Source organism: Pseudorca crassidens, chromosome 8 (genome assembly GCF_039906515.1).
Source record: "Pseudorca crassidens isolate mPseCra1 chromosome 8, mPseCra1.hap1, whole genome shotgun sequence".
Taxonomy (NCBI): Eukaryota; Metazoa; Chordata; class Mammalia; order Artiodactyla; family Delphinidae; genus Pseudorca; species Pseudorca crassidens.
The window spans coordinates 92,308,881-92,336,232 of record NC_090303.1 but is presented as its reverse complement, the minus strand read 5'-3'; the positions used below and the strand labels follow the sequence as shown (position 1 = coordinate 92,336,232).

The 27,352-nt window shown below is 47.0% G+C and overlaps 1 protein-coding gene across 1 annotated transcript in view; it reads left to right on the top strand.

Annotated features, from left to right (window-relative positions):
• ATP6V0A4 (ATPase H+ transporting V0 subunit a4) overlaps window positions 1-26,941 on the top strand; it is a 36,768-nt gene extending 9,827 nt beyond the window's left edge. Inside the window, exons 7-15 of the mRNA XM_067745567.1 lie at window positions 1,121-1,278; window positions 4,800-4,893; window positions 8,249-8,367; window positions 10,377-10,593; window positions 13,694-13,795; window positions 18,906-19,034; window positions 22,878-22,995; window positions 24,568-24,739; window positions 26,564-26,941. Coding sequence (XP_067601668.1) covers window positions 1,121-1,278; window positions 4,800-4,893; window positions 8,249-8,367; window positions 10,377-10,593; window positions 13,694-13,795; window positions 18,906-19,034; window positions 22,878-22,995; window positions 24,568-24,739; window positions 26,564-26,657 — 1,203 coding nt within the window. The 3' untranslated portion in view covers window positions 26,658-26,941. The remainder of the gene's footprint in view (window positions 1-1,120; window positions 1,279-4,799; window positions 4,894-8,248; window positions 8,368-10,376; window positions 10,594-13,693; window positions 13,796-18,905; window positions 19,035-22,877; window positions 22,996-24,567; window positions 24,740-26,563) is intronic.
• Window positions 26,942-27,352: the final 411 nt, after the last annotated feature.

Sequence of the window (27,352 nt, the reverse complement as noted above, 5' to 3'; positions counted from 1 at the left end):
ACAATAATCTAACTACCTAGAGAAAAATCACAATTGATGTTTTTTTTCCTGTGCTTATACACAGGTATATAATTTTCTAAAATTGGGATGAAATAGTGCATATTAATTTGTAGCTTCCTTTTTTTTCACTCAAAATATCACAAATATTTTTTTTACGGCAGAGCCCTTCTCCTACGATCAGCCCATGATCAGCATTCTTATGAAATGCTGAGAAATCCTGAGTATCGGGTCTTCACTTGCACACTTGAAGTTTCCACATTTTCTGTGAAGTCCCTGCACAGCGTTGTGAAGGTTGAGACAACTCAAGTCCGCATTGTTTCAAAGTTAATCAGCTAACGTCACTTTATGTCCACTGTAATACATTTTATAAACACGCTTTTCACTCTGTTCGGAATTTTAAGAATATCTGCAATCTTTAATACAAGTTGACTTAAGTTGACCTCGTTCAATGATGTCATAGCAAGTCAGTCATAAGCAGGGTTAGTGGGAGAATCAGCCTGTGACCAATAGAGTTTTCCATGACAAGCATCTTAACAGCTGTGCTTTCCTATAATAAATATTTAAAGTCTCAGACGGACACTTCAGCTGTTCTGAGAACGGCTGATATACATCATCCAGTCCTACGGAAAACGCTTTACTCTTCTTGGTGGATGTGCTGAGACAGAGACTCGCTGTTATAACAAGACCCCAGATGAGCGTAGACTTCACTTGCTGTAAAACTTAGCAGCATAGGAGGCAGGTCCCAGAAGCACTTGAGGCAGCTGCCACCCACTTTCAAGTCCCTTCCTTTATAAGGGAGGCCACAGCTGCTTCTTCAGTTACGTTTCCTAACCAAGGCTGAATTAAAGAATATGAAGCTTATAGTGCTTTGTTTCCACAGTAACAGCTACCATTCTAGGACTTTTCTGAATCACCCGTAGAAGCTCAGGAAAATCAGGATGTGTGTGCCCTGTCTGTTTGGATCACTTTGATGCCTGCCCGGTCACGTGGCCCCTCTGTGTGGGATGCCCGTGTGCCTTGCAGTGGCTGTCCCAGTGGTGCTGGAGGCATCCTGTAACGCGCGTCCCCGGGGTCTGGTTCAGAGCCCACTGACAATCGTCCTCTGTCTCCCTGGGGCCAGATCTGGGACACCTTCTTCCACGGACGCTACCTCATCCTCCTCCTGGGCATCTTCTCCATCTACACGGGCTTGATCTACAACGACTGCTTCTCCAAGTCTTTCAACATCTTCGGCTCTTCTTGGAGCGTCCAACCCATGTTCAGAAATGGCACATGGAAGTAAGTTGGGACAGAGCTGGGTCACTCAGTGGCCATCCAGGTGGCCTCAGTGACAGTTCTCGTGGCGGGGGGATCCTACGCCTGGCCCTGCTCAGAGGTGCGCCCACCACTTCACCAGATAATTTGGTTTTATCTGTTGAGTGTGGGACCTTGTACCACTTCCTCAGTAACTGCGCTGGTAACTGTAATACGTGGAAAGAGTTTTTAAAACTTCAGCTGAATTAAGTAGGTATCCTGGAGTGCACCCCGTGTGCCAGGCACTGTTGCGAAAACAACGGTGGGGCAGGTATAAACTGGGCATCTGAGTAGCGGTCGTGGAAGGGAGGCTTCCGGGAGAAGGAGGTGGCATTTGAAACATACCTTGCTTGGCAGGAAGTCGGGGATAGAGTGCAATTATGCAGCCACATACTTAGGGCAGAAGGCTTCGCTTTAAGAAAGGCTGCTGCAGGTCTGAACTATATGTAAGTGATTGGTTTCCCGCGTTCAAAGCCCCGGACTCACCAGAAGGGCATTTTTGTTTTGACGGCTCAGAGCAGCTTGACTGAACGTTGAAAGCAAAGGAGGAGACGGTTAGTTTTGCGCTGCTGTACTTGTTCCCTGTACTTGTGGGGGACGGGGCGAGGAACGCAGAGGGTAGGATGTGCAGGCTGGTGAGAAGTTTGGGCTGCAGGAAAGAGACCTGGAAGCTCTCTGCGTCCCCACCCACCACACCTTCCGCAGGCATCCCCAGTTATTATGCAGTGTGTCAGACACACAGTCATCAGGATGGAGAGAGCGCTTCGGAATGGAGACTTTTATGGAGAGGGAGAAAGATTTTTGAGTTTGAGGGGTGGGTCAGTGTGATGAATTGGGGGAGAAGAGGAGGGCAGTGAGGGGCAGGGGCTTCGAGGGAGAGTGCTGACTCCCTTGGGATCTTTGGGGCACCTTCGGCTGCCTGCATCACACACTCGAGACAACCACAGTGGGTTCTGGGTTGCTTTGCGAGGCCTAAAAGTCCCAGGTGATGTTCCCTCACGTCTGCCCACTCACCTGCTTCAGGGCAGCTTCAAGTTTCTCTGTCTCTTTCTGGAACGTCCAGTGGGAAGTGTGACAGGAGAGCGCCGCGAGAAAGGGGAGGCGGAGATGTGTAACCGTATCTGCAACCTTGCTTCCATCTTTTCTCTCTCAAGCGTGGTAGGACTTTCTATTTAAGGCACGTCAGGGGTCTTATCTGCTCACCAAAATCTGCACCACACATCGTAAGTGGGGAGAGAGAATACACCATCCGTCTCCTCTGAGGATTTCTCAGGAAAGATTCAACGCAGGGTTCCTTTCGACGTGAACGTTCCTAAGTGCCTTTGGGGGCTTGGTGCTGACTGAAGGCCCAGGGGGGCTCAGGGGCTATCGTAGTACAGGTGGGTGTGTCACAGAGGCTCCGTGCCTCTCCTTTTAGTCCCTTTGCTGGGTCCAAGTGCCCTGTAGTAGAGGACAGGAATGTTGAACAATAAATAAGTAAATGAAAATGAAGAAGAAAACATTTTGCAGGACTACAGTTACAGATGGCTATGGGTATGGGGTTTTGTTTGTTTTTTCTTTGCAATTAGTACCCTGAAGAGATGCCTCGAAGAACAAAACTTTTCATAACATTTGGAGAGAAATTGCTGAGTTTTGCTCTTCAGCCTTAAACTCATAAGCACAGTGGTGGATCCCGGAACATGTGTTAAATCAGCATAGCTTCAGCAAACTATTTACACAACATTTCATCTGCCCTGGAGTGTGACTGCGAAAAGTCCGAGTCAACTGGCTTGCTGTCACTCTGCAAACGTGGGTTGGAATATTGTTCTTTTGTGTGCATGTAAGTTACCCTGGCCCCAGTTCCAGGCTGTGGAGGCCAAGCCTAGTCGGAGAGACCCCAAGCTCAGCCCCACGCCCAAGCATGGATGGTATGAAGCAGACCCTCTTCAGCAGGGAGGCGAAAGGAAACCGTAGGCACGCATCAGAGCGGCAAAGGGCACAGCGGGCTGATTGTGTCACTGGCCACAAGCTAGGTCTTGGGCCTGCCTTCCCTGACAGTGGGCTAGAGACACTGTCGCACCATCCTTCAGCCACAGACCACAAGAATCGTGTGCGTTGTCACCAGAATTGGGTTGATTGACTCAGTGAGGGAGATGGTGCCCTCTGGGGATGGGGGGCATCTCAGTACGAGGGTGTTAGAAGGGCTTAGAGGATTTGGCCTCTGGGAGGACAAGGGGAGTGGTGGTCATTTTTGTGGTTTGGACAACGTCCTTATTTTGAACTGTCCATATTTTGATATCAGATAAGATTGTGGAATGGTCTTGTTTTTGTCTTGGTCCATGATGGTCACAGGGTGGCCTTGTCTGATGTTGTTGGCTTAGCTGTGGGCGCCAGGCCAGTTCCCTCTTCTATCTTTGTTGACACACAAATACATCTCTGATCATTAGATCCAACCATTTGCACTGAGGCGTGCTGTTAGGACCGGGCTCTAGGTCTGAGATGGCCGGTCAGGGCCAGCTGTTTACACTGTCACTGAGGGCCTGGTCAGCATAATCAGGCTTCCTAATTTCCCCTGTGCTACCGAATACCCATCACACCCCAGCTGCGGGAGGGAGGGAGTGTGTTTCTAGGCAGCCTGTCCACGTTGCCAATATTCTGTTCTTCATCCTTTCAAATACTCATCCTTGGGCCCCTCCATACATGTGTGCTCTTAAAAAAAGAAAAATTAAGGGCTTCTCTGGTGGCGCAGTGGTTGGGAGTCCGCCTGCCGATGCAGGGGACAGGGGTTGGTGCCCCGGTCCGGGAAGATCCCACATGCTGCGGAGCGGCTGGGCCCGTGAGCCATGGCCGCTGAGCCTGCGCGTCCGGAGCCTGTGCTCTGCAACGGGTGAGGCCACAGCAGTGAGAGGCCCGCGTACCGCAAAAAAAAAAAAAAAGAAAAATTAAGCCCTAATGTTCTTAACCCCTTCAGGTTTGCACAGATGGTAAGAGATTCCTGCCCATTGACATTTGTGCTTCTGGGTGAGAATGGGACACAGATTTAAAAGCAGTTAATGGACCACAGCTTTCAGGGGCTGAGTTTCCCAGAGGTCAGGGGCCATGTGTGAAAGCCAGTTCACTCCTCCAGGATCAGTTCTCATGCTCCCAGGGGAGATTTCCCAGCCTGGTCCCAGGGCTGGGTTTTATTTCCTCTATACTCCTGTCACCCTTGCCCCCTGCCGCTTTTCTGATGTAGTATAACTATTTCTTTACTATACCCAGTCAGGCTGGGAGCCCTTTGGAAACTCAGACTGTGACCTCCTTGGGGGCCTGATGGTAATTTCTGTAGCTCAGTACCTAGGGTGAGAATCAGCACACAGTAGGTGTTCAATACCCATTTGTGGAATAATTGAATGGACCAATTGGTGAGTCGCACCAACAGTTGGGCTTTGATTGGCTTGCAAGTGGATGACTGATGGTACCATAGTGTTTTTCCTACCTCTAGTTGATCATTGGTTTTGTTTTGTTTTTCCTTTCTCCCTCTGTAGTACACAAGTAATGGAAACAAATCCATATTTACAGCTGGACCCAGCCGTTCCGGGAGTGTACTCCGGAAATCCATACCCTTTTGGGATTGATCCGGTAATAATGTCTTCTGAGATTAAATATTCATTATGTAAAATGTCTTGCTGAGGGGATCTCTGTGTGGAGGGGAGGAAAGTACCAGAACCTGTCAAATCCACCAACTTGTACTGAGGTAGAATAGCATGTCCTGGAGGTTTTTGCGACGCACTGCAACGGATTCAAGTAAATGTCCTACCTGCACCCTTTACCCAGCCCCTGGGTCAGTTTCCATGCAATTTCCCGAACATCTGCCTCTTTCTTCTCAGTTATACCCCTGGTGGTTTACCGTTGCTTCTTTAAAAGGCCCGTGGTTGCTTGGAAAGTATGCATATTAGATAAGCAATTTAGCAACCTAACCAAGTTCCCAACTTTGGCGTTTTCTTGCAGTGATTAACATCTCTCTTTTTCCTAGAAAAGTGTGGATTTGCTTTTATATTTGCTTTATTTTATTGCATAGAATTATACAAGTTTTTAAAAAAGTGTTAACTTTAATGGTTTGCTATATCTACCTCAATTGGATTTGAGCCAAACAAACAAAGGTGCTTCTTCGCCCAGCCTGCAGGTACAAAGAGATGTCAAAAAGACACATCCCTATTTGGGTAAAACCCCTCACACGATGGCTTAGCACCATATTGCCACCAGGTGGCGGCCTTGTGCCCCAAATGAGCACAAGTGTCTGGAGCTGAACTTGGCAGATGGGGTTCATAAAAGTTTCCTCTACTCTCACTTTGTTGGCAGAGAACCTGAGACCACAGTTTTACTTGCTGACAGTTGAGAGTAATAGCACTGGCCCTAAAATTGGTTCTCTGGTCTCTCCTATCTTGTGGGTCATCTCCTCTTCAGTCTTCCTGTTCCTCCCACTTGCTGCCCACCTCCTGTCCCTTATGAAAGCAGCGCGCATCACTCAGGATTGGTTTATACTTGCCACCCAGGGGCACTTGCATTCAAAGTTTTATCAAAAGAGGCGAAGTCCTTGAAGTCCTGTTTGTAAGCTGCAAAGTGCTAAAAATAAATGCAAGTTGTTATTTTTGTAGACTGGAAGGCTTTATCTTCAGTCCAAGGAATTTCATGATTAGCGAACAGGCAGGGGAGGAGTATTAGAGGGGAGTGATTTTTAGGGTCTGGTTGACCTTCCTTTCCTTTGAATCTCATTGCTCCCACTGTCCTGTCTCTTCTCTTCACAGCCCCCATCTAATGCATCAGCAAATCCTGTCTACCCAGTTTTGCTCCTCATGGACAAAGGGAGGGTAGCAAATTTCACGATTCAGAATTGAGTGGTCCAGTCTTTACTCTGTGTGCAATCTTGTCATCTGCCCACTAGTTAGAAAAATGTGAGGGTGAAAGGGAAGGTGATGTGTTGAAAATAATTAATTTTTTCCTAGTAACATTTAGATTTTTAAAGATTTTTGGTCTTTTTAAACATTATAAAATAATAATATATGTGATTAAAAACCCATATAATACAAAAATTATTAAAAAATAAAAAGATAAAGCAGAAACTAACACACCATTGTAAAGCAATTATACTCCAATAAAGATGTTAAAAAAAATTTTAAAAATAAAAAGAAAGAGTTGCCTTTCTTACCTTTCCTCTTCCTGCAATCTGATTGCTCAGAGATAATCTCTTTAATAGAACATTTCTGTGTTTATATTAGCACTTATATATATTAATGAAGGGTTTGATTTTTACATAATGTAAATTTCTACAGCTGCATTTATTAACTCTGTTGAGCATCTATTTGTGAATCAGATCACAAAATATTTGGGCATCAGAGCTGAGGGGGCTTTCTAAAGGCGTCTGTAAATTTTATAATAAATGAACATTACACAATGGTTACAAGCCCATGATTTAGAATCAGATAGGCTGTGTTTAAATCTTGGCTTTTCTATTTACTTGCTACGTGATTTTGAGCAAATTATCATCTCTGGGTCTGTTTCCTCATCTGTAAAATGGGTATAATAATAGCCCTCATAGAATTGCTCAGAAGAGTGAACGAATTTTATAGGTGAAACACCCAGCAGAGTCTGGTGCATAAACAGAGTAAACGCTCCGTTTGCTGTTGTATTATTTCTCCTTGGGTGTGTAAGTAACTTAGTCTCTCTGAGATTTTGATAAATGTCCTTATCTGTAAAATGGGAATACTTACAACTATCTCATAGAGTTGTTAGAATTAAATGAGATAAATACACTTGAAGAGCTTAGTATGTACCTGGTACTTAACCGTGAACATTTTTTAGTTTTTCCAGGCTGGGTCTAAGGTGTACTGGTAACCCTGCCCTTACTGTGTTGAGTGATTCTGTGGGGACTGGCCCACCAGGAGGGCAAAGGGAAAAAGCAGAGGGTGGAGGGCAAGCCTGTGCAGCTTCAGTGCCAGGGCAGATGGGGAGGGTCGTGGAGGTGCCTCTGGGGTCTGAGCACCTGTGACAGGAGTCCCTTTCCCCATCTTCCCAGCAGCCCCCTTAGTGATTGTTCAGCTGGCGGCCGCTCAGGACATTGTCGAGACAGAGTCAGTGAGAGGTGGTTCCTGCAGGGGGGAGGAGAAGGGAACTGTGCACTGAGGCTGCACTAGGTGGACGTCGACCCCTTAGCAGAAGCAGAGGAGTTTGGAGGAGGAAGTAGTTTAGGAGGAAAGAAAAGAAGACCCTGTGGCTTTGTTAGTTCTGAGGAGCAAACCCTCCAGATGCCTAAAGTTCCAGAGGGGTCAGGGGTAGGAGCAAGGACTTGAATCATTTGCATGGGGGTGGGTATTGGAGATTTCTGCGGGGAAGAAGAGCGTTAGTGACTGGGACCATTAACCAGGGTGAGGCCACGACAGCCCCCAGCCGCTGAGTGCTTGTTCTGTGTGCCTGTCTGGTGTGGGCAGGACAGGTACATGCGTCCCTCTCTGTGCCAATAAATGTTGGCTACAGGAGTGGCTTCTTGAGAAGGGCCTGGGAAAATGCTTTGTAATGTAAAGTGCTATAGAAATTCAGCGTAAAAGGTGGTATTATTAAGAGGGGATTGGCTAAATTCGTGGGCCAGAGATCTACACCATTAATGTGGGAACCCAGGCAAGTTTGAGATCTCTCCATAATGTTTCAGAATGTCTTTTCATTTAGAACAGGGGAAAAATCATGTCAGTTTTTTTTTTTCTTCCAGTTACTTGATGTTTTACTAATGGTGCTATTGGTTCCAACACAGTTGTCATGAGAGTTGCGTTTATAAGGGGTTTGGTCCTTTGCTGAGCCTAAAATGCATGTGCCGAACTGGACAGAAATTTGAAAATGTGGTTCCCAGAGCGACTTTTTCAGGGGAAATCGAGCTCTAGCCCCTGACTCTGGGAGAACTTCTAGACTCTGGTCTCATGTCTTTCTTGTCACGTTTCCCTTCCAGGTTTGGAACTTGGCTTCAAACAAGCTAACATTCTTGAACTCCTATAAGATGAAGATGTCAGTTATCCTGGGAATTGTCCAGATGGTTTTTGGTGTCATTCTCAGCCTTTTCAATCACATGTAAGTTTCACAATGAACTTTCTGCCTGTTGGTCTGACCGTGTCGGGGATGAGCAGTGGCAGAGCCCCCACTTTGCTCCTGTGTCCCTCCGTGCAAGTTTCCTTCCTATGGGGACTGCTTCCCCCGGTCTCTTGACTTGAATTCAGACAAGCTGGTTTGCCAGAAATGACACCTCTGTTTCTCCTGAGCTGAGTGTACCTTTCACCTCAGAAATATTGGAGGGTTCAGAAAGAGACTGCAAGGCCACAGTGCTATGTGTCCTCCCAGCCTGCAGGGCCTCCGCTGATGCTAGATCCAGGCTTAACTCCCACCAGTGGGCAAATGGGGACATAAGTGCCCTCAAATTCTGAGTTCCATTTGGTATAATTTCTTCCTGCTGGCAGCAGCCTCTCTCTCATTTCTTTGACTGTTAACGTTCTCCCGTCTCTTCTTTCTGTTAAGATTGATCTATAGAAAGCTTCTCAAACTTGCATATTTGTGCTGAGTTGTAAATGTTTGAAAACGGCCTCCAATATGCCTATTTAGAGATGCTTTTGTGGACATGGCAGCTTGTAGGTATCGCTGAAACCCACCTGCCAGGAGGTCAGCACAGTGCCAAAGAAATGGTACAGAGTTTAGAGTCAGAAAGTTGACTGATGGTTCTAACTCTTTATAGCTGTGTGATCATAGGTATGTAGCTTAACGTCTCCAAGATCGTGTTCTGCTGTAGAATGGGAATAGAGGAGTCAGAATGGGTCGGTTATTGTGCAGTAACAACTCCCAAATCACAGTGGTTTATGACCGTGATGCATGTCATCGTGGGCCACCGGGGGCACTGCTCATCTCATCCTCACACTGCGACCAGAGCTGATGGGCTGCCACCACCTGGAAGCTGCCAGTTGCTGTGACAGGAGAGTGTGGTCAGTTACACACTGACTCTTAAGGTTCCACCTGGAGTGACACAGGCCACCTCCATTCCCATTTCATTGACCAGAGCCAGGCACATGGTGACCTCCAATCAGAAAACCAATAGATGTACGATTCTACTTAAAAAATAAAAACTATTTAGTGAGTAAACGAATGACAGCGCCTTGGTACTACTGCCTGCCTGAAAGTGCTGTGAGAGTTAAATGAGAGAGAAAACCAGGAAGTGATTTTTGGACTATCATTGACATCGTGTGTCAGGCTGGCCTCAACTATCTCTAGTAATCCTGCTTTATCATGGGATCTGCATTTTTCCCTCCAATAACTCTTACAATTAACAAAGGGTCTGGGGCCCTTTTCTGACATTTTAACTGGGTGTCCCCCAACTTAGTCTTGTGGGACTCTCTCTATGTCTTAGAGCAGAAGGTGGCAAACTTTCTCTGTAAAGGGCCACATAGTAAATGTTTTAGGCTTTGCAGGCCAGATGGTCTGTGTCACAGCTACTCACTTCTGGTGTTGTAGTGTGAATGCTGCCACAGACTCTGTAAACAAACAAGTGTGAGTGTCTTCCAATAGAACTTTATTTATGAAAACTGAAATTTGAATTTCCTATCATTTTCATGTGTCATCAAATATTCTTTTGATTTTTCCCCCCAACCACTTAATGATGTAAAAACCATTTTTAACTTGTAAGCTGTACACAGCTAGGTGATGGGCTCAGTTTGGCCTGTGGGCCATTGTTGACCGACCCCTGTCCTAGGGCATCCTTAGGGGAAAACCTGCCAAGCCATGCTTCTATATCCTTGTACCATTAACTGTGTTGATATGAATCCGGTCTGCATGGGAAGCTGCGGCCAGATCATCAGTTGTCTCTGTGAGCCTGCCCTCTGCCTCAGACTTTATCTTCTAGACCCTGGTTCTCTCTGAACCTTTTGTGCAAAAGCACCTTTCTTTCTCCTCTTCTCCAGCCATGCATGATTGCCACGTGCCTGGGGAGTGGATGCAGGGTTCAAAGAAATGAACATGTGGTGATTTGGAGAGAATAGTGAGTTGTCGGTATTCCTTCAATGTTCTGTCTTGTACGTGTGTATGTTTCCCACCCTCAGATTCTTCAGGAACACTCTCAACATCCTTCTGCAGTTCATCCCCGAGATGATTTTTATCCTGTGTCTTTTCGGATACCTGGTCTTCATGATCATTTTCAAATGGTGCTCCTTCGACGTCTCTGTGTCCCGGCGAGCCCCGAGCATCCTCATTCACTTCATCAACATGTTCCTGTTTAACTATAACGACCCTTCGAACGCACCCCTGTACGAACATCAGGTACTGATGGGCCTTTTTTCTTCTTTTACGCACTTGATTATGTTAAATCTCTCTCCTACCCTTGGGTATCGCAGAGAGTAATTATTTGCAAGACTGAGCCGTCTCAGCACCGATGTGTTAGGTTCTTCAGATTCAGAAGGTCTTATTGGATGAATGGCTGGGTGCTGAGGGCGGTGCTGCGGTGTGGCTCCAGCCGTTCCTATCTGGGTGATACGTGGGAGGGATTATTGCTGTGGGGTTGAAAATGAGCTTGTACGTTGTCTGCGAAGAAAGAAAGAAAATAATCCTTGGGATTGCTTGGCTTGAAACTGTAAGTGCTCTAAATAGCACCTTAAAAATGAATAATCTTTTGTTATAAAAGTAAACTCTGGTTAAGGTTCACAAGAAAGAAAATCGAAGCAGAGTCAAGAAGAAGAATCCCTCTGTTCACAGGGGGAGTGAGTTTCTGGAAAACTGAACCAAACTCATGCCGTCCTATGAGCTTCCATGGCTAATTGGAGATGCTTTTTTTTTTTTTCTTTGGGCTCTTCTTCTATGGACGATACCTTCCAACAGTTGGACGTTATTGCCATTCTGACTTCTGTTTCTTTCAGCCTCATTATCAACTTAATATTTTATTTTAAAAAAGTATAAATGTCCCATGAGAGATGGGTATAAAAATATCTCAGTGACTAATTTTTGGTAACACAAATAGTTCTTTTCCTCTGGCCTCTCTCAGTGATAACCTGATCATATTGTTTGCTGGTAGGTTTTCACTAAGGAAGGACCCACTTACATAGGTTCTAATTCCTCTGGATCAAGCTCTAGGGCTAGATTTCCCAATACCAGCACATGGCACCTGCCAGTGACCGCTCATCCTGGGTCCCAGTTACAGCCATGCTCCTCCTACAGCTGCACACGTCCTCATGAGTTTGAATCCTAGCTGCGTTCTCCTCCCCTATAGAAGCAGCAAATAAGAAGAAGAAAAAGTAAGGAATGATTTTAGCGAATAATCAGAGACGACATATAGCTCTGAAAGCTCTCTTGTATCCCACCTTACTATTGTTGCACCTGTTTGTTATACATCGATGGTGAAGGAACCATCCCTAGACTATTGGCATTAAATGAATGTATCCGGAAGGTTCGTTTATGCAATGCTGGAGTCTAAACGAAAGTTCACTTGGATTTCCCAAACAAGTCTTCTCTTTGAGGCACGGTACTCAGATTCACCACATAGTTCATGTGCTAATTCTTTTCCTAAAGACTAAAGTCCTGTCTTAGTGCGCTGAACATTGAACAGTGAATGGCTTTTCCAGCTTCTTTCCATTCAAAAATGTTATTTGGAGTTGGCTGGTTTCCACACCCTGGAATGAAGATTCATTATCTAGACACAGTTTGCAGTTTCCATAACCTCATCTTCCCGTCATGCAGCTGGAAGAGACAGTGTAAGTTACTAATACAGCCTCCTCCAAACAGTGCTCTGGTTGCTTCGTGCCATGTTTCAATATCAAAGAAGAAGAGCAACAGATAAGTAGACATCTCTGGTTGCTTTGTACATTGTGAAGGGAAAAAGCATGATATCTAAATGGGCAAATGGCAACGAGGTAGCTTCGAGGACGGGCCTGGGACTGGCAAGTGCAGTGTGTGTTCCCGTGGTTCTCCCCCTTCTTGGGAGCACTTAAGAGTGGAGGAGGGGGCTTCCCTGGTGGCGCAGTGGTTAAGAATCCACCTGCCAATGCAGGGGACACAGGTCTTCTCCCTGGTCTGGGAAGATCCCACATGCCGCGGAGCAACTAAGCCCGTGCATCACAACTACTGAGCCTGCGCTCTAGAGTCTGTGAGCCACAACTACTGAGCCCGCGTGCCACAACTACTGAAGCCTGTACGCCACAACTACTGAGCCTGTGCTCTAGAGCCCGTGTGCCACAACTACTGAAGCCCGCACGTGTAGGGCTCGTGCTCTGCAACAAGAGAAGCCACCACAATAAGAAGCCTGCGCACCGCAACGAAGAGTAGCCCCCGCTCACCACAACTAGAGAAAGCCCGTGGCCAGTAACGAAGACCCAACTCAGCCAAGAATAAAATAAAAGAAAATAAGAGTGGAGGAGGGTAGGAGATGGAGAAGATAAAATGTTTCCACTGTTATCGGGGTAAATCTTGCTACAATTGGGATGATGATAAATTGTCTCACTGGGAGCTTGGCCAGAACAGTTAAAGAAATGTGAGGGCTCAAGAAGCGTTTTCCCTTTTACTCTGAGCACCCCATTTCTACACCTTTTCAATGGCTCTGATGAAGCCTTCCCAGGAGTCCTGGTTCTTCAGACCATAGCAGCTCTGGGTCAGTCCTCAAACCCAGTGACTCGGGAGGGTAGGAAAAAGAGTTGGGGGTGAGGATGTGAAAGGAAATACGTGACAGGATGATAAAATGGGATGTCGCCTGGGCTTCAGCGAGGCATGAAGACCATAGACGCCTCACTCCAGAGTGAATTGTGACAGAGAGAGAGACAGCAAAAGAGAGTTCAGCCCAGGCGTCCCAGGACCCGTTAGGTGACTCACCCACAATGAGCCTGTGCGAGTAGGGGATGATTGTTTTGAAAAAGAGAGCACAAGGGCTTAGTAGTACTGCAAATACAAGGTTACTGATGGAGACAGTACGTTTGTGACTTAAAGTGACCCAAGGACTTTTGGTCACTCCAGAGTGGCCAGCGCAGTGCCAGGCCAGGGCTTTGTCCAGGGCCAGGGCTGACTGTCCCCACGGAGCAGAGTCAAGGGGACCAGGGACAAATAAAGCTGCCCTTATGATGTGGCTCATGAGCTCTTCTGTCCAATGACAGGCTCCACATGGTGCGGGTGTATGATAAGGGACCACTTGGAGAGTAAGGAGTAAAGACAGGGAGACTCCAGTGTCCACCATGAGTGGACACCCGGTACCACCGGACTGACAGCTCTCTCCCTGCACTGGGAATAGCCCAAGATGGGAGGGTGAATGGGTCCATTGAAACGCTGTAGATCACTCCAAATAAAGTTCAGCTGAAATGATACATGTTTACCATTTGTATCATGTGAAACGTGCTGTGCAGTCACCTTGCAATGATGGGATCTTACGGCTTTGGTCTTACAGCAAGAAGTCCAGAGCTTCTGTGTTATCATGGCTTTGATTTCTGTGCCGTGGATGCTTCTGATTAAGCCGTTTATTCTCAGAGCCAGTCATCGGAGATCCCAGGTAAGCGCCACCCACTTCCATTCACTCACTGCGGGTAGGAATGTGGGCTCCCTGCAAGTGTAAGTTGGGCTTTAGAGAGAACCCCGCATTGACCAGGGCCTGAAGGACCTGGTGAGGTGAGGAACTGACCCACCCCAGGGATGCTTCCTACCGTAGAGCTCAGCTTTTCCCTGGGGCTTTCTTGATTCCAGCATAAATGGTCGCATTTAAATCTTACCTGCTGCAAACCGTGCTTGGGGTGTGTGTGCTGAGTCAAGTGGTAGGTAATGACTTTGAAGGCTCTGAACGTGGTTGTTTTATTAGTTGAAAATAAGAGTCTTTTACTGTAGTTTTAGTGTGTTAATGAGCATTGAAAGTTGTTTTCATCAGGATTCTAAAGTTGTGGGGAAAAAAATAAAGTTGTGGGCTTTTACTGTATTATGTTACAGATGGTGAGAGGGAACTAGAGGAGGAAACACGTTTAAATAAGTCTGTTCTTGTTTTTCTGATTTTCACCCTATTGTCAAACACCAGTTTCAGCCCACTTCCTCCTTTTGTCTCAACTTCTCCTGAGCCTCAGGTTTACTCAGGGGGTGATGAAGTGTTTACTGTCAGCCTAAATCAAATAGGATTTGGGAAGATTAACCTTCCAGGGACCATTAGAGTCTAGAAATGACACACAGGCACTGTTTGAGATGATCGGTCTCTGCTTCCCTCTGTTAGTGCAAAAGATTAAGTGGGCTGTGCTGAGATCACGTATATTTTAAGTGGTTGGAAATATTTTCAGGTAAACTTTTTTTTTTTTAACATCTTTATTGGGGTATAATTGCTTTACAATGGTGTGTTAGTTTCTGCTTTATAACAAAGTGAATCAGTTATACATATACATACGTTCCCATATCTCTTCCCTCTTGCTCCTCCCTCCCTCCCACCCTCCCTATCCCACCCCTCCAGGTGGTCACAAAGCACCGAGCTGATCTCCCTGTGCTACGTGGCTGCGTCCCACTAGCTATCTACCTTACGTTTGGTAGTGTATATATGTCCATGCCTCTCTCTCGCTTTGTCACAGATCACCCTTCCCCCTCCCCATATCCTCAAGTCCATTCTCTAGTAGGTCTGTGTCTTTATTCCTATCTTACCCCTAGATTCTTCATGACATTTTTTTTCTTAAATTCCATATATATGTGTTAGCATACGGTATTTGTTTTTCTCTTTCTGACTTGCTTCACTCTATATGACAGGCTCTAGGTCTATCCACCTCATTACAAATAGCTCAATTTCGTTTCTTTCTATGGCTGAGTAATATTCCATTGTATATATGTGCCACATCTTCTTTATCCATTCATCCGATGATGGGCACTTAGGTTGTTTCCATCTCTGGGCTATTGTAAATAGAGCTGCAATGAACATTTTGGTACATGACTCTTTTTGAATTATGGTTTTCTCAGGGTACATGCCCAGTAGTGGGATTGCTGGGTCATATGGTAGTTCTATTTGTAGTTTTTTAAGGAACCTCCATACTGTTCTCCATAGTGGCTGTACCAATTCACATTCCCACCAGCACTGCAAGAGTGTTCCCTTTTCTCCACACCCTGACGTGGCTGATGGTAGAGTTGGGGACCTGGGTGGGTCCAGGCTGGAGTTCAGGAGGTTCGTCTCTAGGTGGCGCTCTCTTTCTAAATCACCTGCCTCTCCCACTATTTCCTGCCAGCCTTGACCAGATCCAAAACCTGTCTGAAATATAATTTATGTGGGATATAAATACACAGGAAGGCAAACCAAAGAATGCTTGTTTGTTGTTTGGTTAATAGGTGAGAGACCAAGATGGTAAAGGAGAGTTGAGGTGGACCATTGTCCAAATAGGTGAACTGGTGTTTCAAAGGAAGGTGGCAAATACCTTTCTGCAGAAACAGATGCAACTGTCTTTCTTAGAAACTCAACCTGTCTGTAAGTCGAGGACTAGGTTACTGCTGGCTCGCCTGAGTCCCAGGACTCTCAAACCATAGCTTGTCTTATTCTTTGCTCCACAAAAGCTGTTTAAATAGTGGCTGAGGCCAAAGTGACGGATTTCTCCCTTTTCTCCACGGATGACTTGTATGACAGGGAAGGAAGTAGAGGTGCTTTTGTAGTCTGCCATCTTGGGCGATACCTCCTAGGCTGACTCGGGAACAGGGGCTCCCAAAGGCTGCTTGGAGGCCTGCCTCCTTGGCCCCTGGGTTGTGTAGTTGTCGATTGACTCCTTAGGCTGCGGATTAGATGGTCCTTTTTCATGTTAGAAACATTTCCTTCCACCTCCATCCAAGAGATGATTCCATAATGGAATTATCTGGCCTCCTCTCAAGTCCCCCTGTGAAACCTTAAAGAGGCCCAGTACATAGAGATTATAAACAGACTTGTTCTGATGGGCCTTGGGGGAAATGAGCAGAGGTCCCATCTCCTCAGGCTCCTCTGTCACCCTGTAGCCCTGGGTCCCTGCAGGACATGGTTTGGAAACCCCTTCACTAGAGGGCCACCTGTGATGTGGCCCTCTTGGCACGCACCCTGTAGGCAGCCAGTGAGCGCACATGTCCTCCCCAGAACTGCTCATGCCAGCCCCCTGGACCGCCCGGACCACCCACATTCTGCTTCCTCTTCTGACTTGCTGCCGTGGACCCAGGTCTCCTATCACTCCGTATCCCAGGTCACGGTGAAGTAACTTTGCATTTCTGTTTAAAATCTTTACATTTACATGTGTGTTTTCTATGCTAAAATTCATTGAAGTATAACCTACATACATCAAAGGGCACAAATGATAAGGGCACAGATCAGTGAAGTATCATCACACGAACACATCCGTGTGACCAGCAGTTGGATAGAGACGCAGAACACCATAGACCCTGAAGTCCCCGTGTGCTTCCTTCCGGTCACTGTCACCCCAAGGTCAACCACTATCCCGACGTCTAACACCATAGGTTAGTCTTCCCTGCTCTGGAACTTTATGTAAGTGGAACCATACACCACGCCTTCGTCTGGGTCTGGCTTCCTTCATCCAGTGTTATGTTTGAGAGATTGTGTGTGCGTGTGTGTGTGTGTGTGTGTGTGCGTGTGAGATAGCTATGTATTATAGTATTCCCTTGCGTGAATATACCACAATTTGGTTATCCATTTGTATATTGATAGTTATTTAGCTTTTTTCCAGTGTTGTTAGTAATTACAAATCGTGCTGCTGTGAACATCCTTGTGTCTGTCTTTGTGCACGTGTGTTTTACGTGTTTTTAGACAGTTGCAAGTAACTCATTTAAAATTGATTACTATTTTATTTCAGACGGCATCCAGCTCAAACATTGTGAGACGTTTAGTTAGGGGGATTGCAAAGTATATTTTGAATGGGAAGAAGAGTCAGTAAGATCCACAAAGTCCCAGTGTCACGCTTCTACACAGTTGTTCATGCTCATTTGAACCAATTTCAGGATATGACCAGAAAAGGCTAGCATTTAAAGATGGAAATGGAAAAACTGTCTTCTGTTTCTTCTTTGGTATTTTCTTCCTTAAGTTGATGGGGAGAGAAAATAGGATTTCAAGAAGACAAAGTAATGTTAACTTGAGCCCCATTTCCTCACCATGGGGCAAGGAACCATGGGCCAAGGGGAAAGGCTTACCCAGAGCCCCCTCTTGGTACCCAGCACCCTGGAATTCCTGTCCAGATGGACACAAGCCCACTTCCAGGGCATAAAAAGGGCCAACCACAGCACCGCCCTGGGTACCACTGACCCTGGTGTGACCAAGGGGCAGCAGGACTCCCAAGGAGGGAGTGTGGGTGGAACGTAGACATTTGGGTGGGAGTGTCCACACATGTGCACACGAGGCCACGGCCCTTGTGCTGTGAGATGAAATCACAGGTGAGAAGGGAAGGGTCACACGCCGGGGTGCAGGGCCAACTCTCCCATGCTGCCATGTCCTGGTGTGGGATGCTGAATTTGAACCTGGCCTTCCAAGTTCTTGTGAGAATTTATTTATCAAGACAGACGCCAGAACATATTTTATTTAGGAGTTTGTTGGCTTGATTTCTAACTTTTAAATATTTAAACATATGGCACGTGGGCTTTCATTTGTACCTTTGCCCAAAGATCTGCAATATCAGGTTCAGACCTGCTGAAGAAAGAATGGTAAAGACACTTTAATGCCTAATTTGCAATATGCCACCCGTGAAATTATTCTAGGAAAAACTTTGGATGTGGGACATTAAATTTCACAGTGACTTGAAAGAAATATTTTCTTCAGACTCAGGCCAAATTGAATGGTAACTACACCTAGATTTTTTTTTCCTTGAATTTTTTTCTTAGCTATTTTCATAAAGTGATGTTTTTATTTTAAAAAGTATATTTGTGTTGGAAAAGTCATTGTCTAGTCCGTTTGGGCTGCTGTAACAAAATACCACACGCTGGGTGGGTAAAACAACAGAAATTTATTGCTCACAGTTCTGAAGGCTAGAAGTCCAAGATAAGGTGTCAGCATCACCTTCTGGTGAGGCCCCTTTCCTGGTTCACTGCTGACAACTCTCTGTGTCCTCACCTGATGGGAGGAGCTTGGGAGCTCTCTGAAGCCTCTTTTATAAGGCACTAATCCCATTCACGAGGGCTCCACCCTCATGACCTAAGTGCCTTCCAAAGGCTCCACTTTCTAATACTTTCATCTTTGGGGGTTAGGATTTTAACATGAATTTTGTGGGGGGACACAAACATTCAGACCATAGCAGTCATTAATCTCTCCTGATTTTGCTTGTAGAAATCTGGCTGTTTGGGTCACACGACGGTTGGTTTACTGTAAAGAGTGTGATTAATTTGGCACGTTCTGGAACACAGTGGAGAAAAGCACATGCCCTGGAATTAGACTGCCTGGATTTGAATCCTGGCTCTGCCACTAACTAGCCTTACCAGCTGTGCAGTCCTGGGCTCATTTCTTAACCTTTCTGTTACTTAAGTTTACTTCTCTGTAAAATGGGGTGATAATTGTGCTTACATAAAAAGATTGAATAGAAGGTTTAGAGCAGTATCTGGGACATGGCTAATATTTAATGAGAGCCTTTATTTTATATAGAAGTTTTGTCATTCGAAGGGTGAATTTGACACTGCATTTTCTTATTTGCTGAAAGCTACAGGCCTCCAGGATCCAAGAAGATGCCACCGAGGACATTGAAGGTGACAACTCCAATCCTTCCGTGAGCCCTGGTCACAGGGCTTCTGCAGGTGCCCATGGGGCTCAGGATGACCACGATGAAGAGGTATCTGGGGGAGTTCCCTGGTGGCCTAGTGGTTAGGATTTGGTGCTGTCACTCCCGTGGCCCAGGTTTGATCCCTGGTTGCGGAACTGAGATCCCACGAGCTGCATGGCCAAAAAATTAATTGCTTATCTAAAGAAGAAGGAAGAGGTATTTGGGACTTGACACCCTATGAAGACTTCCAGTTTGTACAGATTCTAGAGGCCAGATCTAGTCAGGGATGGTGCTCACATATTTGACAGCCAGTAGCGTGTGGGCACCAGCCAATCAGAACGGACTTAGGCAGTAGAGCTGGGAGGGTTGGGAGGACCCTGCTGGTGGCAACCCTGTCATCACTGAGTCATGGGAAGTTGGGGAGGTCCCAGGAAAGGGGGGGCACTTAAGCTTGCAGCTACTTACCAACCAGTCAGGGAGCATTTTAAATAATTTCGCCCAGGTGCCGCTCTATCTGTGAGTGCGAGGTGAATATCAGCCTCACGTTTAGTGAATAGGAGGCCCTAAATGTTACTGAGTCTCCTTGGTCAGAACTGTGCCCCTGGGAGTCTGCTAAATTTATCATGATCTTTCCCATCAGTGACCCTCACTCATGAGAGCAGAGGCCAAGTCTGGTCCCTTATATTGAAGCAAGAAGTGGGTTATGGGACTTCCCTGGTGGCACAGTGGTTGAGAGTCTGCCTGCCGATGCAGGGGACACGGGTTCGTGCCCCGGTCTGGGAAGATCCCACATGCCGCGGAGCGGCTGGGCCCGTGAGCCATGGCCGCTGAGCCTGCGCGTCGGGAGCCTGTGCTCCGCAACGGGAGAGGCCACTACAGTGAGAGGCCCATGTACCGCAAAAAAAAAAAAAAAATAATAATAATAATAAAAAAAAAGAAGTGGGTTATTTATTCTCAGTCGTAAGCACACTCAGATGCCATCGCCACCTCTGGCCTCAACCCTGGCTCAATCTCTTCTTTGTTCACTTATCTTTGTAACATTGTCTGCCTCTCAAGGGAAGTCACAAATTCCTGTGTTCTTCTCTCCTCCCTCCCTGTCCCTTTCCATCCAAGGGCAGCCACTCCCCGCTCAGGAATGTACCATGTTTTCCCAGACAAGACGGCTGGCTGTTTTTATACCATGACTGAAGTCACCCACGGTCCTGAACCCCGGGCAGGGGGGTTTAACCCGAGCTCTGTTCTAATTCTGGAGTGGGGACAGGGTTCCTGATGCCTGAGAAATGCTATAAATAACTCCGTCTGTGGTGTTAATTACTTTAAAAAAACCAACAAGTATTCATCTGCACCAATGAATAGTCAATTAGAATGAATGAAAAATCTGGATCATGGAAAGTTTTCCCAACAAGATTCCAGGTACAGAGAGTAACCCGTATTCATGGCGGTTGGTATTACTAGGTCTGTCAGACCTGCTGGAATGTTTTAGAATCCAACCCACACATCTTCTGACTCATCAAGTCCCAGCCTGTCCAGTACAACCTTCCTCATCCATCCTCCTCGTGGCCTCGGTATATATCCGGTCAATGTTCACCTGCCACCTCCTTCGTGAACCAGCTGCCTTCACTGGGGGCAGCGTCAGCCTCCATTTGACGGCTCTTCCCCCAGTACAATAAGGCCTGGGTCTCCCAGCACAAGGCACATACAGGCTCGACATACAGGCTCGACTCTGCTTCCCCCTCCAGGTCCTGTCCCACTTCTGTCCGCACCCGGAGTTAGCCAAACTCCAGGTTAAGGGCCCAGTTCTCCAGACTGCCAAGTCTACCCAACACTTCTGACACCACCCACAAGTCTGGAGGTCCCCTCAGACTCCCTCTTGTTCAGTCATTTGTAGACAGCTCACAGAACTCAGGAGAATGCTATACTTTCAATTACAGTTTTACTTACAACAAAAGTCTACAAATCAGAACCAGCCAGAGGAAGACACAAGTAAGCAGAATCTGACACTGGGAAGGTTCCAGATGCAAAGCTTCTGTGTTCTTAGGGATGCATGGCTCTCCCGGCATTGACATGTGGCAGTATTATCGTATTGTTAACTCAGGAAGCTCCCGTGAGCTGCTGTGTTTGATGTTTTATGGGGGTGTCATTATGTAGGTGTGATTGACCCAAGTGCAATCCAGGTGGTTGCACTCCATCTCCGGCTCTGTCCCCTCCCTGGAGTTGCGTTTGGGTTGATAACGTGTGGCTGAAAGTCTCAACTCTCTAACCACGTGAAGCCAGCTCCCACGTAAACTACCAAGTGCCCACCATAGACACCTCATTAGCAGAAGCGGTGAGGTGTGGTCCCAGGGACGGACCATGAATATCAGACGTTTCTTTCACTTGGGAAATGCCAGGCGTTTAGAGGTTGCCTCCCAGGAGCCGGGGCAAAGCCAGACCTCTCTTTGGCTGAGGTTCATTCTTCACCAGACGTTCCTCTGATACTGTGACTCTCTCTACCCACTCTCTCCACCTCTGCCCATCCCCGCCCCTTCAGTTCCTCTCTGCTGTTTTCACTGATGAATGGGAGGGGAGGCACTGATTTTGGTCTTTTCCCCATAGCATCTGACTACAACCCCCAGTGACCACAACCCCCATTTCTTCCAGGATATCCCTCCATCCTTGACGTCCTGGACCGCAGCCCTGAGACTGCTCCCAGCTCTTTGACCTTTTCATTTTGTCATCAATTTCCTTCTTTCTTATCTCTGAGTTGAGATGTTTCCTGAGGGTGGCAGCTCTTCTTCTCATGATCTTCCCCTAGTTCATTTTCTCTTAGCTCCCACTCTCACTCCTCGCACAGCTGTGGTCCCAGGTGTCCCTTTCCAGCCCAGACTTTTCCTCTGAGCCTGTTCTGCCTCTGCTGGTCTGTGCTGAGAGATTCAGCCTGTATGGCCAGCTATCACCTGCAGCGCAACACGTCTGGGAATCAGCTACCCCCTTCTCCAATGTATTCATTTCTGCCAGTACCATTCTTTCACCCATTCGGGCTCAGGGACCTCAGAGCCCTGTATGACCCTGGCCCTGCTGGGTGAGGGACCCTTTTCTGTGTTCCCACGACACCCTTGCATTCTTGGTTATTGCAGTTCCCATGCTGACGTGTGGTAACTGTCTGTCTGCATCTTCTCCCTGCTGGGCGGTGAGCTGCCTCAGGGCAGGGATGGTGCCAGTCAGATCGTTTCCCTCATAACATCAGAGTAATGAAAGAAAAGAATGATCTATTGCTGTCTTCGCACTGTTCCTTTTCCCCTCGTACCTGGATTACTAACATAATCAACAAGTTGGCTTTTTTTGCTTGTGGGCTGTCCTTTCCCTGATCCATTTTTCTACCAGATTAATCTTGCCTCCAGTATTTCTTTATTTTATTGAGATACTTCTACTGGCTCCTCATGACTCCAGGTGGTTTTCTCGATTGTGTCCATCCTTGCCTTTCCCACGGCTTCCACAGCTGAGTCTTTCCTCATCTCAGCAAGCTCCCAGTCGAGCCAAATGGTTTTGCTCCCAAACTTAACCTTCATGATGCTCCCAACCCCTACCTTTTCCTTACCCGGAGTCATTTTCTTTACCAGGAATGAACTGGCTTCTCTTTTTCCCTCCCTGTTCTTCACGGCTCAGCGCAAATCTCAGCTCCCCTTACCAACCAACCACTCTGCTGCTTTGAGCTCTTTTCAGCCATTTCTGGGAAATGTTACTGCACACACACCGTGTCCTACTGTGGGCTGCTCATTCTGTTTCTACAAATATATTAATACCTATTTCCCCCTCGTTCAACTGGAAGTGTCTTAACAGCAGAGTCCAGGCCTTATTCGTCCGTTGTATCATTTGTAATACGTTTGAGTAGAAAGTACTTAATGAAATAGCATTACAAATTCTCTCTTTCAGTTCAGCTTTGGAGACGTCTTTGTGCATCAGGCCATCCACACGATTGAGTACTGCCTGGGCTGCATTTCCAACACAGCCTCCTACCTCCGGCTCTGGGCCCTCAGCCTGGCGCATGCACGTGAGTGAGCGGGCCGCATGGCAGGGTCACCATCGCCTGTCCCTTTGGAAACAGATGCAATGTACTTCTAGGTGAAAGTGGCTTCTGGGTCATCTCTGGTGCTCTGACCAGAAGAATGGCTCTTCTTTCATAGTAGAAGTGACCTTTTTCAGTAGGTCTGGCTTTATCTTGCTGGAATGGTTACCCTCTGTATCAGCTTCCGGTTGCTGCTGTAACAACTACCACATATGTGGCAGCTCAGAACACTGTGAAATGGATTATCTTACCGTTCTGGAGGCCAGAAGACCTATAAACAAGGTGTTGGCAGGTCTGTATTTTCTGGAAGCTCTTGGGGAGAATCTATTTCCTTGCCTTTCCTAGTTTCTGCAGGCCCCTTGCATCTCCTGGTATAAAGATTCAAGCCTCAAGAATGACTTAAGTCTGGAATCTTGACTTATCAACTTACTGTGTAAAACCCCTCTTGATTTCTGCCTGCCTCTCTAGTCTTGTCTCTTGGTATTTCCCTCCATGCCCCACCGGCTCCTGATTGCCCCCACCCACTTTCCCATTTCATGTGCAGTGGCCACAAGGAACTGCACTGAGGCTCCCGCAGATGCCACACTAGCTGGGCCCCTCTGTATGTTTGCCCTGCAGCTCCCTTGCCTGTAAAATTCTTCCCTTCTTTCACTCTCTCCCCACCTGATGTCTCATCCTTCCTTCAGAACTCAGCTTAGCTAGCACCTTTCCCGGGTAGTCTTCCTCCCTGGCCCCCAGTCTGGAAGGTGCCCTTCCCCTGGGTTCTGGAGGTGCCCCTATCCTAGCACCGATTGTAATTCTGTCTCATTAGCCTGTCTCCCTACTAGACTGTCATCTCCTGAAAGGCAAGGACCCTGACTTTTATCTCTGCATTCCCAGCCCTGGGCATAATGCCAAGAACAGAGAAGCCAGGCCAAAATGTGTGCTAAAGGGATAGAAAGCAAAGCAGTGAAAGTGAGCCTGATTGTTGACTTACAGCAGAAAAGCAAGTGCTCAGCGTCTGTGTGGTCTTGACTGCTCTGGCTGTGTTTGTCTCCTTGCACAAACTCCTGTAATTACAGTATCTCCCTGGAAGGGGTGGGGGGCTCTCTGGTATCTCTTCTTATAAGGGCACTAATCCCATCATGAGGATCCCACCCTCATCTCCCAAGTACCATCACTTTGGGGTTAGGGCTTTAATATATGAATTTGAGGGGCTGGTGGAGAAACGAACATTCAGTGCATATCAAATCATAGTACATGTATTCTTTTGTGTTTTGCTTCTTTGGCATAAGATGATGTTACTCGGATATATTCACGTTGCTGCCAGTAGCTATGGTCTGCTCACTTTCATTGGTGAATAATATGCCATCCTATACTTGTCCTCTTGCTGGAAGCTCCTCCAAAGCTGCGTAGACAGTCTCATGCAGGTACCCTAGGGCACACATGACCGCCTTCTCCACCTGGGAGTGGAGTTGCTGAGTCGTAGGGTGTGCAGGTCCAGGATTATGGTGTAAGAATAATCTGCATTTGCCAGATAAACTGTGTGGTTGAGAATGTTTGTCTTGCATCTTGCAGAACTGTCTGAAGTGCTCTGGACCATGGTGATGAACATTGGCCTTCGCGTGCAAGGCTGGGGAGGACTCATTGGGGTCTTCATCATTTTTGCCATATTTGCTGTTCTGACGGTAGCCATCCTTCTGATCATGGAGGGCCTCTCGGCTTTCCTGCACGCCCTGCGGCTGCACTGGTAAGAACTGGTTGTAGGGTAGATGCTCTCAGTGTGCTCTAGGGAAGGAGGATGGGCTGTAGGGCCAGCCAACTGGGTTCAAATCCTGACCTGCTGTGTGACATTAGCAATTCACGTACCTTTTTGGAAGCTTAGTTTAGTCCCCTTGTTGGTATGATATTAAATGATGTAATACCTGGGAGCCTATATACATATACAGTGACTGCTCTGTAAGACATGTTAGAAATGTTCATTTGTTATTATAATTGGCTTCAACTGTTGGTAAGATGACGGATCTGAAAGGCTCACAGAGGGCAATGCTGAGCAAATCTTGGATGTCTGGCCTTTGTTGCTGAGTGCTGGAGTTATACCAACAGAACAGACAACTAAACTCATTTTTTTTTTCTTTCAAAATTATTTATTTGGCTGCGTTGGGTCTTAGTTGCAGCTCGCGGGATCTTCGTTGTGGCACGCAGGCTTCTCTAGTTGTGGCGCGTGGGCTCTCTAGCTGTGGGGTGTGGGCTCAGTATTTGCAGCGCATGGGCTTAGTTGCCCTGCAGCATGTGGGATCTTAGTTGCCCGACCTGGGATCGAACCTGCGTCCCCTGCATTGGAAGGCAGATTTTTAACCACTGGACCACCAGGGAAGTCCCGCGACTAAACTCTTGGAAAGTGGAAACAGAAGGAGGGTACCCAGCAGGAGGAAGGCACTCACTGGAGGCCCTTGACATTCACAGGTGTGTCCAGAGACTGTCGGCCATCACTGGGCCGACGAATATGAAAACATTTGTTTAGGCTTCTCTCTCTCCCAAGTCACATTTCAGCTGAGGGTTTTGAGTGTGCTGTCCATACTGAAGCATCAGGGCTCCTGTGCACCCTGAACCAGACTGTCCTTAGCAACCCTGGGGTTTCCTCCCTCCCTCTGTGGCCACTGTTCATAAAGGAAAGGTTTTACACTTCACCTGTTGAGAGAATCACAGGGTCCCCTGCCCGAGGCTATAACATCATTTCTCCCTGTTTCATTCAAGAAATGAACTCTGCAGTATAATAAAGCGGAAATGATCATACATGATATCTGTTATGTAAGTTATAAAAATATAAGTCAAGGGCTTCCCTGGTGGCGCAGTGGTTGAGAATCTGCCTGCTAATGCAGGGGACACAGGTTCGAGCCCTGGTCTGGGAGGATCCCACATGCCGCGGAGCAACTGGGCCTGTAAGCCACAACTACTGAGCCTGCGCGTCTGGAGCCTGTGCTCCACAACAAGAGAGGCCGTGATAGTGAGAGGCCCGTGCACCGCGATGAAGAGTGGCCCCCGCTTGCCACAACTAGAGAAAGCCCTCGCACAGAAATGAAGACCCAACACAGCAAAAATAAATAAATAAATTACTAAACTCCTACCCCCAACATCTTCTTTATATATATATATATATATATATATATGTCAAGGCTGTGGTGGTTCTGCAGTCACGTAAGCCCCGCAGTTTAAGATCAGGATGGAAACAAAAAGCTCGTACAACCTGGTGACACGCTGTCTCATCACAGCTCCTTATCCAGTACTGCCTAGCGAGGGCTTCCCGGCTGCTGGGAGCTGGGGGAGGTCATGCTCTGGTCCTTGAGGCCACTAGCAAAGGCCTGGAAGAAGTGGGGTCGGGGGAGGGAAAGGTGTAAGAGGGAGGCAAGAGAAGGATTTAAAAAAAAAGCCTCAGAGGATTCCTGTGGTGGCTGCCAGCCTGGGGCGCCTTCGTCACCTGGTGCTTGATTTTACACATGCTCAGCCTCTCCCCTCCAGCTGCCAGCCTCTCGTTTATGTGTTCAAACCCCCTTCTCCTTGCCCCTAACAACAGGGTGGAGTTCCAGAACAAGTTCTACGTCGGGGCTGGTTACAAGTTTTCTCCGTTCTCCTTTAAACAAATCCTGGACGGGACAACTGAGCAATAGCTGCACGTCTGGCGGCTGCAGCCGCCTCTTCCATCAGTCACCTCCTACACCAGTCTCTGTGCCAATGAAAGAAGTGTTGTCTTGTCTTTAACGTCAGCCTGCATAAGGCAGTCAATGGAATGATTGTTCTCGCTAACCGGAGGGAGGAAGCCGTGTATTGTATCTGTAAGCCGTGGGATTTGATATGACTTAACCATGTCGTAGAGAGACTACACAGGCAAGTCATTTCAACCTCATGCGGGGTCTTAATTGTCAAATCCTAGAATGATTGAGAAATGGGGAGAGGGGAGTGCCAAACTGAGATTTTCTTGTAATTAAACTTCTGGGTCATCCACTTTGTTATTAAGGTGTCTTTTTTCAACATTATTCTGTAAAATTGAGTATTGATAACTATAGGCCAAAGCTAAACAATAGAGTTACACAAAGTAACCCTAGAGAAAGGTTATGGTTTTTTATTCCTCATTGCCTCCTTCCTCAAATACCTTTTTTCCTTGTCGGGGGCTAAGTTTTACAGGATTAGGGACGTTCTCAAGAATTTTCACTCCAGGTGAGGAAACACAGATAATGTTCTCCGTTCAGATGGAGGCCTGGCCCTGGCGTGGCTCGAATTGTTAAATCCTGTGGAATGAAGTGTGACAACATGATATCATCAGTGATTTTGTTTATTCTCAGTGCACATTGTGCTGGAGTTAACT